A 17,266-nucleotide genomic window follows, 5' to 3' on the forward strand; every position below is an offset into this window, starting at 1 on the left:
CCTGGGGGCATATAAGGTTTTTATTGAAATTGTTGTCGTAGAAAATTCAAAAGGGTTCATTTGTTTGGAAATTGAAAGGGCTAGTGCCATTTCCAATAATTGAAAGTGATTATAGAGCGAATAACACCCCTCTCACGCCCACCATTTCCCCAAACACCTCTAATCAAAATTTTGAGATAGCCATTTTGTTTAACGTAATTGAAAGTTCTGGCAATTAGGTCTTAAAATATGACAACCATCCTCACAGCCCTTAGGGTAAGGGTTGTAATTTATACCCTGGGGCATATAAGGTGTTTATAGAAAGCGTTGTCGTTTCAAAAAGGGCTTATTCGACTGGAAATCGAAAGGCCTAGTGCCCTTTTTAACAGTCAAAAGTGATTGGAGGGCAACTAGCCCCCACGCCCATCATTCCCCCAAACACATCCAGTCAAAATTTTGAGATAGCCATTTTGTTCAGCGTAGTTGATTTCCAGATAGAAAATACGTTTTTGAGGAGGGCACAACCCTCATGGCAAGGGTTTTAAGTTATGCCCTACGGGTATATAAGAACGATGTTGGCACTGTGTATTATTTATTATTTTTTTCCTTTAGAGCAGGGCACTTTGTACTGACGAAGTTGTCGTAGAAACTTCGAAACTTCATGCCCACGTTTTCCCCAAACACATCCAATCAAAATTTTTAGATAGCTGTTTTATTAAACGTAGTTGAACGTTTTCAAAATTAGATCTTTAAGGATGACAACCCCTCCCCCCACCCAAACACAGAGCCCTCAGGGCAAGGGTTTTAAGTTCTGCCCTGGGGGCATATAAGGCTTTTATAGATAGAGTTGTCGTAAAACTTCAAAAGGGGATCATTCAATTGGAAATTGAAAGTGATAGTTCCCTTTTAAATAGTCAAAAGTGATTGGAGGGTAACTAACCGCACTCTTACGCCCACCATTCCTCCTAACACATCCAATCAAAATTTTCAGATATCCATTTTTTTTCCAACGTAGTAAAAAGTTCTGGAAATTTGATCTTTGAGAACGACAACCCCCCTCCCCCCCAGCTCTCAGGGCAAGCGTTGTAAGTTATGGCCCAGGGGCATATAAGGTTTTTATTGAAAGAGTTGTCGTAGAAAATTCAAAAGGGCTCATTTGATTGGAAAGTGAAAGGGCTAGTGCCATTTTCAATAGTTGAAAGTGATTGGAGAGTGACTAACGCCCCTCTCACGCCCACCATTTCCCCAAATATATCCAATCAAAATTTTGAGATAGCCATTTTGTTTAACGTAGTTGAAAGTTCTGGAAATTAGGTAATAGAGTATGACAACCACCCTAACAACCCTTAGAGTAAGGGTTGTAATTTATGCCCTGGGGGCATATAAGGTGTTTATAGAAAGCGTTGTCATTTCAAAAAGGGCTTATTCGATTGGAATTCAAAAGGCCTAGTGCCCTTTTTAATAGTCGAAAGTGATTGGAATGCTTGACATTTTAATAGTAAAGATCGTTGTGGGTATAATGTATTATTTTTATTGATGTTGTTTAGACCAGGGCACTTCGTGTCAAAGGAGTTGTCGTGGGAACTTCGAAAAGGGCTCATTCGATTGAAAATAGAAAGGGCTGATGCCCTTTTTAATTGTCGAAAGCGATTAGAGGGCAACTAATCCCCCTCCCAAACGCACCCTTTAATTTGCCCATAATGTTTAAAAACTAAATGTTGCCTTAAGATTAAATCAAAATACACTGTGTTAATGCTAATTCCCAATAAGGCATCTCAGCAGTATCCCAAGAATGACTTGAGGGTATTATGTTCAAACTTTCGGGGCTACTTCTGCTCTTAAAATTTCACCAAATCAAAATAGCGTAAGTTTATCCAAACTATCAAAGAAAGTAAACAAATTTTTTTGCAAATGGTATCAAGTTTTCCATTTCAGGTCAACTAGAGGAGCTATGAAACTAAATTAAACACTACTTTTTGTTTCCAGATTCTTAAAAGAGTGTATTTTGTTAAAAATTGCTATAAAATTTTTCTCCAGCATGCAAATAGCAGGCCAAATTATAAAGTCTTAAAAAAACGAAAAGATTTAAAGTACTATTTTCTTTTTCCCTGAAAAGACTATGTCAACATAAAACGAACAGAAATTAATTAAAAAAACTTTTTTCACAAAATAAGTTTTCCAAAAAAAATATAGAACTTCATTAAATCAAAAAAGAGAAGAAATAAAATAAAATAATCTACCAAGCGTGAAACTACCACAAATCAGCATGGACAAATAAATGAAACCCAAAACTAAAAGAAATTACCATAAATAACCGAGTCAAATTCAAAACGAGCAGAAATTAACATAAGTTGGGCTCATAACCCCTATGCCTTCCCATGGCCAGAACAAAATTTGCCCTTTACTGAAAAAAATACAAAAGTATTTGCATTGTCAGTTTAATATGCATATACTGATATTTAGTAATCGAAATGTTAATATAATTTGATTTATTAAAGTTATAAAAGTAAAAACATTTATATTTTTTTCAGTAAAGTGCAAATTTGGTTCTGGCCTTGGGAAGGCAGAGGGGTTTTGAACCCAAATTATGTTAATTTATGCTCGTTTTGAGTTTGACTCGGTTATTTATTGTAATTTATGTTCGTTTTGTGTTTCATTTATTTATCGATGCTGATTTGGGGTAATTTCACGCTTGGTAGATTATTTGATTTTATTTTTGCTCGTTTTTTTTTTTTTTTTTTTTAATGGAGTTCTTTATTTTTTTTTGAAAAGCTTATTGTGGAAAAAGTTTTTTTTGTAAATTTCTGTTCGTTTCAAATGCCTTTTGTAAATAGAATAATTAGACTTGGTATTTTATACTTTGGTATGTTCCTTTTGTAATGTCGCATGCGTAAGAGATATAAATCGATACGTTCACTCTTGGAGAGGGGGAAGAATGATGAAATTTATTATTTTGGAATGCACTCATAAATATGACGTCAATCATATGATTTTTCTTGTCAATCATTTGTTTCTTGTGTAATTTTGCCTGCATCATAGCACTAAGAACGATAGAATCACTACTGAGGCCAATATTACGTAAGTATGCTCCTCGAATAAATTCATAAATATGACGTCACTGACATGAATATTTTTTTTCAAATTAAGGCTCTTAACGAATTTTCTTAGACTTCTTACCTATATAGATCCTTTTTTAGGCCAAAAAATACCTGGATGCCAATTTTCCCCCAGAAATATGGAGTCACTGTCGAGAAAAAATACATACATAAATAATTATTGCTCTTTTAAAGATATATATATATATATATATATATATATATATATATATATATATATATATATATATATATATATATATATATATATATATATATGCCTGACTCCAAGATCTTTCTCCATGATTAGAATTTTTCAAATTAAAGAAATTCACCCTGTCTGCTTGGCTAATTTTGTTGTGATTCCATAACATTCAGAATGCAAAATTTCATTATTTTTGATAACTTTTCAATCTGTTTGTAAAAACGATGAATTTCTTGCGTCTGGCATTGCTCAGAAAAAAGGTGTTAGAGGTATTATGCGTATATATTATCTTTATTGGGGACGGTAAACGGCCTACATAAGCTTCTTTTATTTTCAAGGAATGGTGAAGATTTGAGGTGGGATACCCAAAAATCGGAAGGGGGTAACCACAGTCCAAGACACATTATAATTATATTGTGATCAAAGACTCTAGAGAAGCTAAATGACCAAACACATATAACAAACATGATTTTTTGGGGGGTTTCCATTGAATCAAATTTCTAGCCCAGAAGTAGCGAGATTTGAAACATCATACTCCAAAAAATCCACCTCGCGGGTGTTTAGTGACTTGTTTCGCGAAGGTGAAAATTTTTATAGCCCAATTGGCGGGAAAAAGCCCAACCTGGCAACACAGCTCTTTAATTATTTAAATAAGTCAAGCTGATACCAAAAATCAGAGTCACCATGTCTTCGGTAATCAGCTTTTCAAAAATTGCAATCGGATTGTATTAACATATTAACGTAAAAAGTTATGGATCACTATAAGGTAAATTAAGGATCAATTTGTATTCACTGCAAGGAAGGAATACGCTCTAAACATTAATTTAATTTTTTCTATCATTATTATTTCAATAGGTTAAAAACAATTTTAATATTATTTGCAAGTTACAAAATCATTTTCAAATCATCTTATTTGGATATAAGGCCCAGTAACTGTTTTTAATTTATATAAATGACCTAATTTTTGCAGTTAGAAATAAAAATCCTCTTTATTGCTGTCGTCTATGTCCTCCAACAGTCTCCCTTACCCACAACTATAGTTTGCATACCTTGAATTCTCTTGTTACTTTTGCCGATGATACCACCCTTATTACTTCTGGGAGAACAGAGGATGAGGTTCGTACAAAGTTAGTGGACCTCTTTTAGAGAGTTTTAATTTGGTTTGATGCTAACTCTCTTGCCTTAAATGTTTCTAAAACTAGTTTTTTAGTTTTTTCTCGTATATTTCAGGCTTGTCCTCAATTATCTAAAATTCAAATATCCAAAGGCTTTATAAGTAGACCACAAGATTGCCATGTCCGTTTCCTAGGTATCCTACTATATGAAAATTTATCTTTTAAACACCATATTGATTTGATTAAAATGAAGGTATGCAGAAACCTCGGTATTCTAAGAAAACTAAAACATATCTTTCCAGGGCCAATTTTAAGAATCCTATTTCATAGCTTAATTCATTCTTATGTTTCCTATTGTCCAGTCATATGGATGTCTACTTTCCTTTCTTTTCTCAAACCGCTTTCGAATACTTACGATAAAGCTATAAATCTTATCCAGGGTGTAAATCGTCCAGAAACTAAACCGTTACTTGATGTTAAAAAACTTTATATTCTTTCCTGTGCGTCTTTCGCTTTTCTTCAGCTTCTTGGTGATATTCCTAGGTCTCTAATATTTACGTCTTCTTTTGTATCTGATTGGTCAGATTTTCAGCTCCGTAGTTCTCTAAAGATCCAAAGTCCGCATACACCAAGAATCAGATCTGATTTTAATCATCTTGTTGCGTGTCAGTTGGCATGGAGCATCCTTCCCGATCTGGCTCAAGAACGCCACTCGTTTGGCACCCTCAAAAGACTAGTAAAAAAAAATTGTTTTCATGTGATTAATTTTCTTTACTTTTCCCTGCTGCCAATATTTTTTTCATTTAATTCTTTTTTTTATTATTATTTTTTTTTTTTTATATAGATGTTGTGATTCACTGTAGTTTGATAAAGCTTATTTAGTGAACTCTCCTTTTTTTGATAGATGTTGTGAATCACTGTAGTTTGATAAAGCTTATTTAGTGAACTCTCCTTTTTTTTTTCTTTTTTTTTTCATTTTATGAAGCAAATGCTTTACATGTTAAAAGTTAAAATGCTTATGTTTATATGTTTAAATATTAATGTTATGTTTATATTGTTTAAATCTTAAGCGTTTCAATGTTTATTTGATCTTTTCATAATCCCCCTCCTACAGGCCATGGAGCCTTTGTGGGGATTTGTAGATTGTTATGTAATTATTTTACTGATATATGGAAAATAAATCTATCTATCTATCTATCTATCTATCTAATACAAGTAAAAGCATAATAAACCCATATCATTGAAATTTAAGAGCTGAAACATCTATGTTTCTACATTTACGAAACATATAAATGGTGCTTAGACATTCTCTATGAATTTTTTTTTATTATTATTTATGGGGTTGTCAGTTGCCAAGAAAAATTGCAATGAAAGTGCCCAAAATTTATGACAAAAATTGCTTTTGGTGTCACATTAGTCTCCAAAAAGGGATTTGGTAGCCATTACAATTTTTTCCTATTTTTACCTAAATGGCCGAAAACGATCTAAAAACACTGTAAAATTTCCCCTGAAAAGTTCAACCCCGGAAACTCCTTTCTCCAAAGAAAACCCCCAATCAGAGTTCACCACCCTTCCCCACCCGACAAGTGTGTGTAAACTTCCGAATAACAAATACTATACGTAAATATTTGGCAACCTTTAGGCTACAACTTAAGTACATTCCCTCAGGGGTTATGGGGGTTATATTATCACCAAAGGCACAGTCACAGGAACTTTAAACTATGCTGAACAAAATGGCTACCTCAAAATTTTGATTAGAAGATTTTGTTAAAAAGGGGGCATGGGAGGGGGCTAGCTGCTCTCCAATCTTTTTGGTCACTTAAAAAGAGCGCAAGAACTTTTAATTTCTGTTCAAATGATCCCTCTCTCGATGTTATAGGACCATTGGTTCGATACTTTCATCCCTGGGAAAAGAACAACCAACTAAACACGGATCTGTTATCTTTCTTCTTGCAAAAATTACTTATCATCACATTTTTGAAGACAGGAGCTTGAAACCTCTACAGTAGGGTTCTCGGATATGCTGGATCTGGTGGTACGGTTTTCACTACGGTTCTTTTATTTTCGTGGGATGTTTCCCCCATTTTCAAAATGAGGCAAATTTTCTCAGGCTCGCAGCATTTGATGGATAATACTAAGCTGAATTAATGTCATATATTTGGAGTCAGCATAATCTGCCGATTCTTTTGATATCGCCTATCTATTGATACTGAAATTCCTTTCTTTAGAGTTTCGGCTACTATTGAGCCCTGTCGCTTCTTATTTACAGTTTGCTACAACGAACTGTTTGATAAAAAAGGTATCAAGCGTTATTCATTTTCAACTTCACTAAGTTATCTTGGAAACTGCAAATTTACCGAAATGCCAATTCTTTCTCCATAGACATTTTTTTAGAAAGACATTTCAAAAATTTTGATTTCCATGCGCTATTTTGAACCTTTTGGTCCCCATAAGGGCTTAAGCTGTAATTTCCTCAAAAATCGATTATTGAAGTAATAAAGAGCATAAAAAACAGCAAAAAGTGATGTGTTCTTCTCATTTTAGCCAATTTGTGTTGATAACTGCACACTTACCACAAGTGTCACCCCTATGTCGTTAGGTTACCCTAGTAAAACAAACACCACTCCCCGCAATCTTGATTAATGCGAAATGCTTAAAGATTACAGTCACATAACAACTATAAGGCTAACCTAACTAACACTTAACGCTAGTACTTAGCCTATTACAAAGAAGCCGTAGTACTTTTGTGCGACGCTTTCTGCCTTTTCATGGAAAAGTGCGGTTTGTCTCTGTCGTAGGTATCTACAGTACGACAACGACTGAAAAGGTGCGAAAAAAGCACAAAAGTGTGACAGTTGACAACCCTGCATAGTATATGACCGAACAAAAATAAAAGTACAACAAAATCTGTGTGTTTTCTAAGCATTGCAAATGAAAATTCAGCGAATGGGAATACTGTCCTAACATGAAAAAAAAATGATCGAAAATATTTTTTCCCACTATTGAAAATGCTTTGATTGCATGAACCTCTTAACCGATGCTGGGTAAATGAAATGCTCATTTGAACCAAACCATAAACATTTGGCTTTTCACGGAGAAACTAATGTGCATGTTTTTTTGTTTTTTCTTTTTTTTTAACGCTAAAAAAACGAGACGCATAATAGTTTCTATATCCAGTGTTTTGTAGTCTATTTGATCAATATTATCTTCTAATTTCCTTTGAAGAGCTAGTTCACATTTTTTAATGTCGCAAGACGTATACATAGAAATGGCATCGAAACTGGCCAAAATTGTATCTTTTTTTATTTCAATGTCTTTTAATTTTTCAACAAGGTGAACTGAGTTTCTTCATACATAAGGCCTCTATCGTTGCCCCCGTTAAAGGTCTCACGCAAGTTTTCAGGGAGGCAGTTGAAATAAAAAAGCACATTCACCAAAAGGTAGCTCTCAATAGAGACACTGGAGAAATTTTTCTAAGTCCCATTTATGACAAAATTATTAATTCTGATCGTTTTTACATACATCCACAAAGTTATATTGTGCAATCGAATAGAGTCTCCGATAACAATCAAACTGGAAAGCGATCAGCCTTTAAAAGTGCTTTACGCAAAATGAAATTCTGAAAGGCCATTTAGACTTGTGTTTTTATTCAGTTACCCTTTCACCGTTACTAGGAAAGGGTCGTCCAATTTTAGTTTCGTGTTTTTATTTTAAGGTTTGGTTTTTATATTTTTATCAGTTTTATTCTGCACTGAGGACGGTCAAGCGGAGGTCTTGACCGAAATATTTGCATAATTTTTCAATTTTTTCACTGGCTGTTAATTGTCCTCGTTTCCTTTCTTCGCGATTTTTTGTTTATCATGATTAGCCAGTGTGGTCTCAGAAATTATTTACCAATTGAGTCCTATATTTAAAACAATGGGAAAAATGGTAGTGTGAACTGCTTTTCTGGAAAAAGTGCCAAAAAACAGACAATAAGCAATAAATAAAAAAAAACCTTTTTAAAGTGGTATCATAGGCAGCGCGCTAGCGCTGTCTAAGTAAAGAACGATGTGGGCACAATGTGTTTTTTTTTCTCCATACCCGGGCACTTCGTATCGAAGGAGTTGTCGTAGAAACTTCGAAAAGGGCTCATTCGATTGGAAATTGAAGTGGCTAGTGCCCTTTTTAATAGTCGAAAGTGATTGGAGGGCAACTAGCCCCCCCCCCCCCGCCAGTCATTCCCCCAAACACATCCAATAAAAATTTTGAGACAGCCATTTTGTTCAGTGTAGCAGATTTCCAGATCGAAAATACCTTTTTGGGTAGGACACCCCCCTACATTCCTCGGGGCAAGGGTTATAAGTTATGCCCTGGGGGCACATAAGATCAATGTTGACAATGTACAGTTTATTATTTTTTTTTCTTTAAAGCAGAGCACTTCATGTAGAAGGGGTCGTCGTAAAGACTTCAAAAGGGGCTCATTCGATTAGAAATCGAGAGTTCCAGCGCTCTTTTTAATAGTCCAAAGGGATTGGAGGGCAACTAGCCCCCCCCCCCCCCCCTACGCCCATCTTTCCCCCAAACACATCCAATCAAAATTGTAAGATGGCCATTTTGTTCAACGTAGTTGATTTCCAGACAGAATATAGGTTTTTGAGGAGGACACTCCCCAACAACCCTCAGGGCAAGGGTTTTAAGTTATGCCCTGGAGGCATATAAGGCTTTTATAGAAGGCGTTGTCGTAGAAACTTCAAAACAGGCTCATTCAATTTGAAATTCAAAGGGCTAGTACCCTTTTTAAAAGTCGAAAGGGATTGGAGGGCAACCAGCCCCCCCCCCACCCCACGCCCATCATTTCCCCAAACACATCCAATAAAAATTTTGAGATAGCCATTTTGTTCAGTGTAGTTGATTTCCAAATAGAAAATACCTTTTTGAGGAGGACACTCCCCCACAACCCTCAGGGCAAGGGTTTTAAGTTATACCCTGAGGGCATATAAGATCAATGTTGACAATGTACAGTTTATTATTTTTTTTTCTTTAAAGCAGGGCACTTCATATTGAAGGGGTCGTCGTAGAGACTTCAAAAGGGGCTCATTCGATTAGAAATCGAGAGTTCTAGCGCTCTTTTTAATAGTACAAAGGGATTGGAGGGCAACTAGCCCCCCCCCCCACGCCCATCTTTCCCCCAAAGACATCCAATAAAAATTCTGAGATGGCCATTTTGTTCAACGTAGTTGATTTCCAGATAGAAAATAGGTTTTTGAGGAGGACACTCCCCAACAACCCTCAGGGCAAGGGTTTTAAGTTATGCCCTGGGGGCATATAAGGCTTTTATAGAAGGCGTTGTCGTAGAAAGTTCAAAACAGGCTCATTCAATTTTAAATTCAAAGGGCTAGTACCCTTTTTAAAAGTCGAAAGGGATTGGAGGGCAACCAGCCCCCCCTACCCCACGCCCATCATTCCCCCAAACACATCCAATCAGAATTCTGAGATACCCATTTTGTTTAGCGTAGGCTAGCTCATTTCCAGATAGAAAATATGTTTTTAGGAGGACACTCCCCCAGAGGACACTCCCCCAAAACCCTCAGGGCAAGGGTTTTAAGTTATGCCCTGGGGGCATATAAAGATTCATAAGAAGGCGTTGTCGTAGAGACTTCAAAACAGGCTCACTCGATTGGAAATTCAAAGGGCTAGTTCCCTTCTTAATAGTCGAAAGTGATTGGAGGGGAACTAGCCCCTCCCCCTCGCCCGTCATTCCCCCAAACACATCCAATTAAAATTTTTATGTAGCCATTTTGTTCAGCGTAGTTGATTTCCAGATAGAAAATATGTTTTTGAGGAGGACACTCTCCAAGAACCCTCAGGGCAAGGGTATTAAGTTATGTCCTGGGGTATATAAGGTTTTTATAGAAGGCGTTGTCCTAGAAACTTCAAAAGGGGCTCATTTGATTGGAAATTCAAAGGGGTAGTGCCCTTTTTGATAGTAGAAACTGATTGGAGGGTAACTAGCCCCCCCCCCCTCACGTCCATCTTTCACCCAAACACATCCAATCAAAATTTTGAAGTAGCCATTTTGTTTAGCGTAGGCCAGTTGATTTCCAGATATAAAATATGTTTTTGAGAAGGACACTCCCCCACAACTCTCAGGGCAAGGGTTTTAAGTTATGCCCTGGGCGCATATAAGGTTGTTATAGAAGGCGTTGTCACAGAAACTTCAAAAAAGGCTAATTCGATTGAAAATTCAAAGGCTAGTGCCCTTTTTAATAGTCGAAAGTGATTAGTAGGCCTAATATTTTTTTGTTGTTGTAGTTGTTTAGAGCAGGGTACTTCGTATCGAAGGAGTTGTCGTGGGAACTTCGAAAGGGGCTCATTCGATTGAAAATAAAAAGGGTTGACGCCCTTTTTAATAGTCGAAAGTGATTGGAGGGCAACTAATTCCCCTTCCGCTCCCACCCTCCCATTGGCCCATTATGTTTAAAAACTAAATGTTGCCTTAAGATTAAGTCAAAATGCACTGTGATAATGATAATTCCCAATAAGGCATCTCAGCAGTATCCCAAGAACGACTGAGGGTATTATGTTCAAACTTTTGAGGCTACTTCTGCTCTTAAAATTTAACCAAATCAAAATAGTGTAAGTGTATCCAAGCTATCAAAGAAAGTAAACAGATTTTTTTGCGAATGGTATCAAGTTTTCCATTTCAGGTCAACTAGAGGAGGTATGAAACTAAGTTAAACAGTACTATTTGTTTCCAGATCTTTAAGATGGTTTATGTTGTTAAAAATTGCTGAAAATTTTTCTCCAGCATACAAATAGCAGGTCAAACTATAAAGTCTTAAAAAACGAAAAGATTTAAAGTATTATTTTCTTGTTCTCTGAAAAGACTATGTCAATATAAAATGAACAGAAATTAATTAAAAAAACTTTTTCCACAAAATAAGTTTTTCAAGGAAAAGTAAAGAACTCCATCAAACAAAAAATGAGCAAAAATAAAATCAAATATACTACTAAGCTCGAAACTACCACAAATCAGCATCGATAAATAAACGAAACCCAAAACGAACAGAAATTACAATAAATAACCGAGTCAAACTCAAAACGAGCAGAAATTAACATAAGTTGGGCGCAAAACCACGATGCCTTCCCAAGGCCAGAACAAAATTTGCACTTTACTGAAAAAATACAAATGAATGTGCATTGTCAGTTTAATATACATATACTGATATTTACTAATGAAAATGTTAAAATTATTTGATTTATTAAAGTTTTAAAAGTATAAACATTTATATTTTTTCAGTAAAGTGCAAATTTTTTTCTGGCCTTGGGAAGGCATAGGGGTTTTGCGCCCAACTTATGTTAATTTCTGCTCGTTTTGAGTAGAAATTAAGTTTTTCACAAAATAAGTTTTTCAAAGAAAAGTAAAGAAATTCATTAAACAAAAAATTAGCAAAAATAAAATCAAATAATCTACCAAGCGTGAAACTGCCACAAATCAGCATCGATAAATAAATGAAAAACCAAAACGAACAGAAATTAAAATAATTAACCGAGTCAAACTCAAAACGAGCAGAAATTAACATAAGTTGGGCGCAAAACCCCTATGCCTTCCCAAGGCCAGAACAAAATTTGCACTTTACTGAAAAAATACAAATGAATGTGCATTGTCAGTTTAACATATATAAACTGATATTTAGTAATCAAAATGTTTATATTATTTGATTTATTAAAGTTATAAAAGTAAAAACATTTATATTTTTTCAGTAAAGTGCAAATTATGTTCTGTCCTTGAGAAGGCATAGGGGTTTTGCGCCTAACTTATGTTAATTTCTGCTCGTTTTGAGTTTGACTCGGTTAATTATTTTAATTTCTGTTTGCCCTTTGTTCACGTAGAGTATTTATTATTGGGAAGTATACAGACATTTTCCGAGGAATGGGGAGAATTTTCTACGGGGATAATTTTCCATGGGCAGAAAATCCCCGGGGGATAAACTTTCCAAGAGAAATTTTCCACAAGGGGCATTGGCCAAGATTCCTATACAACATTCTTTTTGTTTGTCTTACTATCTCTTTGACGACTCAATTTTACATATGGAGATAATAAGGGGAATTGTCCGGGGAAAAAATTACCGGGTTGGAATTGTTTGGAGTATCATTCCACAGTTGGGGGAGGGGATTTTCCACCGGAGAAATTCTCTATGGGGGAGTTTTCCACAGGATAAGTTCTCTACGGGGAGTTTTCAGCGGGAGCTCCTGTCTACTAGGGGCGGGGTTATTTGTGAGACGAATTTCCCACGGGGGGGGGGGATTTCCGGCATGATTTTAAAAACAATCAGGAATTAAATTATTTTTTCAAATAATAATAGGCTAAGAAAAAATTTTCAGCTGGAATCCTCGGCAAGAAATTTTCCAGGAGTAATTATCAGCTAGACTGGAATTGTCTGGAGAAATTTGCCTGGTGGGGGGGGGGGTATTTTATGTGGGAAGAACTTCACAAGGAGGGATTTCCCATGAGGGGAAGGAATTTTGCATGGAGGGGGAGCCAGGTTTCCTGGCATTGTATGGGGAGAGAGCCCCCTCATACATATAATAAATAATTTTGTTTTACTCGGTAAGATTTTCACATTAAGAGGGTAGTTTCTGGAGATGAACTTTCCAGAGGAATTTTTACACGGGGGGGGGGGGAAACTTTGCCAAAATTAATCTGAAAATTACGTTTTAATTGTTCACGTATGAACCTGTAAGCCAAATTCGAACCTGCATTAGTTAACTAATATTAAGAAATTAAATTTTAAAAAATCAAGCTTTTTTAACTCAGAGTAAGGGACGACATTAAAACTAAAACGAACAAAAATTATTCCGTATATGAAAGGGGCTGCCCCCCCCCTCGACATCCCACTCTTTACACTAAAGTTTTTTATTACTTTAAATAGTAGAGTGTTGACAAAGAGTTAAACTCAAGCGTAAAGAGCGGGGTGCTAAAGAGGGGACAGTCCCTTTCATACACTGAGTACTTTCTGTCCGTTTTAAGTCTTAATGTCGCTCCTTAATTTCAGTTACAAAAACTTGTTTTTTATTTAATCATTTAAGTTTTTCAACTAATGCAGGTTCGAATTTGGTTTACCTTACATGCAATTTTAAAACGAAATTCGCATGTTAATTTTAGCAAAGTTTACCCCCGTGTAAAACTTCCTCTATAAAGTTCACTGAGTCATGGAGGTGATGGAAGCCACTTTGAGTAGTTTAGGTCGAATGCACCGCTGTATCTATTCTGGGATAAATTGGTCCTAGATACTTCATAAATGTACATAAGATTAGTATATTATCACAAATAAAGTTTGGCTAAGAAATGACTATGATTGCATTACGGATTTTAGTCGAAAAAGCTTTACTGGTATTTAAGATATATTCATAGATCTTAGACTAAGTTATGAATTAATTATATGCCAATAATTTTAGTTTTGTTCCCCAGCCTTTTAAAGAAGTTTATGTCTCCAAAACTATATACAAATATCAGCAATTCTGAATTCATTTTTGATTGAAACAGAAAGACAACTGACAATTGGCAAAGGTATCTAGATGCGGGTGTGTACATTGAATCTGAAAAATATAGTTCAACGTTTTTTACTATCCATATTTTTGCATACTTCCAAAATACTTTCAATTTTTTGTGTTTCACTAGAACCTTCAAAAAATGTAGCTTAAACCCTATGGCACTAGAGAGAATTAAATAAGACTTTTAAAATCAAAGCTGAATTAGAAGATTCCTAAGATTATCGTATAAGATTATTTATATACTAATAATCAGCAATATAACTCTTTAATTTCCTTTAAAAATACAATAATATTCACAATTCGTCCTTTGTATTATCTCCAATGGCATTTTCACCAACCCTTTCTTCATCGGTAAGAAATACTGAAGAATTCTCATTGATAAATTCTTTTAAATCTGTATAGTTTTTTGAACCATTATAAATTACAAATTCTTCTTTCTTAAAAGCAGGAAAAAAAACTATTGTCGGGTACCCCTTAATTTGACCAAACAAGGGTGGAATATCATTAGCACTACCATCATATTTCGCAATGACAAGATTTTCGTTGGACATTTTCTTGGCAATTTTTTTGTACACAGGCTCTAAAGCTTTGCAATGGCCACACCACGGTGCGTAAATCTCTAATAAAACATCTTTTTTAGATTCAAGAACTTCACTTTGGAAACTGTTGGCAACTATTACTTTAACTGGTCCCTCTTGCAATTTTGGTACGGGCTGAGAACGGTAGTACGGCTTGTGCTTGCCTGAAAAATAAGTAAGACATTAAATTGGGAAACTCCTCAAAAATAGCGTAATATTCTGGGAAGAGAGGACTTGCTTACTTGACTTAGGTCTCCTGCCAGGCTCTTCTCGGTATGGAGAGTGATGTCTGCCTCCTCCGTCGGCTTTGATCCATGGGAATTGTTTGCGCTTGGCCTGGTCTGATGTTTGCCATCGCCAGGAACTCAGACAGGCTGTCAGATCATTGTTTCTTTAGTAAGCTGCGAGGTTGCTACCAACCGGCTTTGATAGGGTCAAAGTCGAAGATCGTCTTTGCGGGTAAATGCAGGGCATTCTAAGTAGGTATCTAAACTATCTTAAGATACGCTCGGGTGCTTAGGTCAAAAACTGAGACTGCTTGGTGATCTGCAGCAGCTTCTCGTTACTCACGATGTCAAACCACCGCAGACCTTCAATGCTTCTCAGGCTCTTTGACTTTAATACATCACTGGCCTTTAGGGTTGTGGCTGATGCATGCCATGTCTCAGCTCTGTAGACCATCACACAACCGACGAGGCCGTAGAAAATTTGCAATTTAACTGAACGACTGATATTTGGTTTTTGCCGAAAGTGATGATTCAACCTGCCCATGGAAAGACTATGGAGGCCGTAGTCTTCAAAGGAGACCATGTATATGAAATTTGTAGTTTAAAAGGTCCAAAATTGTTCTTTAGAAAAATAAAACAAATTAATTCTAATATGCAATGATTGAATAAAAAAGAGGCTCTTGATACTGAAAATATGACTTATTGCTTATTTTTCTAGCTTGCTTAGTGCAAGTTTTAATTTCTAAATATCTATGACCTGAATGTTACAATTACGTAATTAACCATAATTTAAGCATCGATGACAAATATTACCATATATTACTCTTTTATAATAGTAGTAAATAACCTACTTTCATCTTTCAGCTCCAATAATTCAAAACGTCGAATAGCGTCAATTAACGTCGAATAAATCAAAACGTCATCTACAATGTAAGTTGGTGGTCGACTTTCCCGAACTAAAATGGTTTTTGTAAATCAGTGTCTCCTTAGCCCGGGAATATATGATTACAGCTTCATGCCATTTAGAATATGAGTTTCTGGTCCTTTTTCGGCCCCATTTTTCGGGGGGTTAAGTTTTTCCAATTTCCTCCTACATTGGGGTTCCTTTAGCCTAAAGACTCAATATTCAAGTTTAAGGTCGATCCGAAAAAACTTAATGGCCCTTCTTCTACCCTTATTTAAGGCATGTCAGTGCCCCCCAAACAATTCTTCCTGCACATTTGATTCCACTTGACTCGAGAACTTACGTCTGGAAGTTTCGTACTAATCTGACAAAAAGTATACGTTCCTTTTTCCAACCTCCTGGCACTCTGATCCCCTCAAACAAAATATAGGATCATTTTGGTTCAGATAAATATCTCTAAAGGCTTCAAGGCCATCAGACATAGAGAATAACCACACCCCCTTTTTCCACAGTAAGACCAACCAAAGGCAAAAATAGAACGTTTTCCATAGTAAAAAGCGATAAGGCTTCAATTTATAAGGCATATTTTTCCCCAGAAGCCACTACAAATGGAAGGAGTGGTTGTAGAAACTGTGGAGGGGATTTATTATAATCAAAAATTGAAAGATGGGGTGTCTTTTTTAATTGTAAAAATTGATCGGTTGGTAATCGTTCCCCCTCCCACGCCCTTCTTGGCTGCTCTCTCCCAAAAGATATCTGATCAAAATTTAGAGATGACCATTTCGGTCAAAATAGTCGACTGCTCCGCGGATGACACGACCCCCAGAGCCCCTGGGACACGGGATGCAGATTACGGAAGATACCTCTGTGCATATATTGGGTTTGTTGTTGGGAAGCGAATGCACGTATAATCCGTCCCAGGGTCTCCAAAAAGGCTTAGGGTATCAAGGTGAAACTTTTAGAAAATGTTCAGAAGGGTGTTGAGCAAAACCAAACCCTATTTGCATGCTGGTTGTCAAAATGGTGCATCACAAATATCTAAAGATTTTCTGAGGATCTTTCGATCAAATTTTCAGGGTAAGCTGAAGAAGATATCGAAAAGTTATCAAGGGGCAACATTCCTCTTGCCAGTTTTAGAATCCCTCCCCCCTCAAAACTGAACAAAATTTTTAAAAACCCATTTTGTCCAAAATAGTCAAAAGGTATAAATGTTATGCCTCCGGGAACTACTCATCATTGCGGCTGCAAAGACATGTGACTGTGACAGCTCCCGACTACAACAACTTCTGAATGCGACTATTTGGAGTTGTGATTATTTATGGCTTTGACTACAACTAAATGCGACTGCGACTACTTGCGACTGTGACTATAACTATTTGTAACTGTGACCACGACTTCTTCTACTTACGATTAATTTCAGAATTATGCAATTTGCCCGTTGTTTGCATCTAGGATTTGTCTTTGAGGAAGGGGTAATATTTAATCATGCGTGTGTGTGTCTGAAAAGCCAAGGGCTATTAAGGTAAAACTTCAGGGAGCAATGAGAGGATGTCGGACAAAATCAAAAGACACTTTTCGTATTCAGATTATCGAAAGGGTGTATCTGCAATATCTTCTGGACAGCAA

At 36.1% G+C, this 17,266-nt stretch overlaps 1 protein-coding gene across 1 annotated transcript in view; it reads right to left on the reverse strand.

Moving 5' to 3' along the window:
- Positions 1 to 14,183: 14,183 nt before the first annotated feature.
- Positions 14,184 to 17,266, reverse strand: part of LOC148950790 (putative protein disulfide-isomerase A4) — a 112,560-nt gene continuing 109,477 nt past the window's right edge. Inside the window, exon 8 of the mRNA XM_089090460.1 lies at positions 14,184 to 14,673. Coding sequence (XP_088946586.1) covers positions 14,225 to 14,673 — 449 coding nt within the window. The 3' untranslated portion in view covers positions 14,184 to 14,224. The remainder of the gene's footprint in view (positions 14,674 to 17,266) is intronic.

The sequence above is a fragment of the Artemia sp. Qi Xiang Cuo genome, chromosome 6 (assembly GCF_049724085.1).
Source record: "Artemia sp. Qi Xiang Cuo chromosome 6, ASM4972408v1, whole genome shotgun sequence".
In the NCBI taxonomy this organism is placed as follows: domain Eukaryota; kingdom Metazoa; phylum Arthropoda; class Branchiopoda; order Anostraca; family Artemiidae; genus Artemia; species Artemia sp. Qi Xiang Cuo.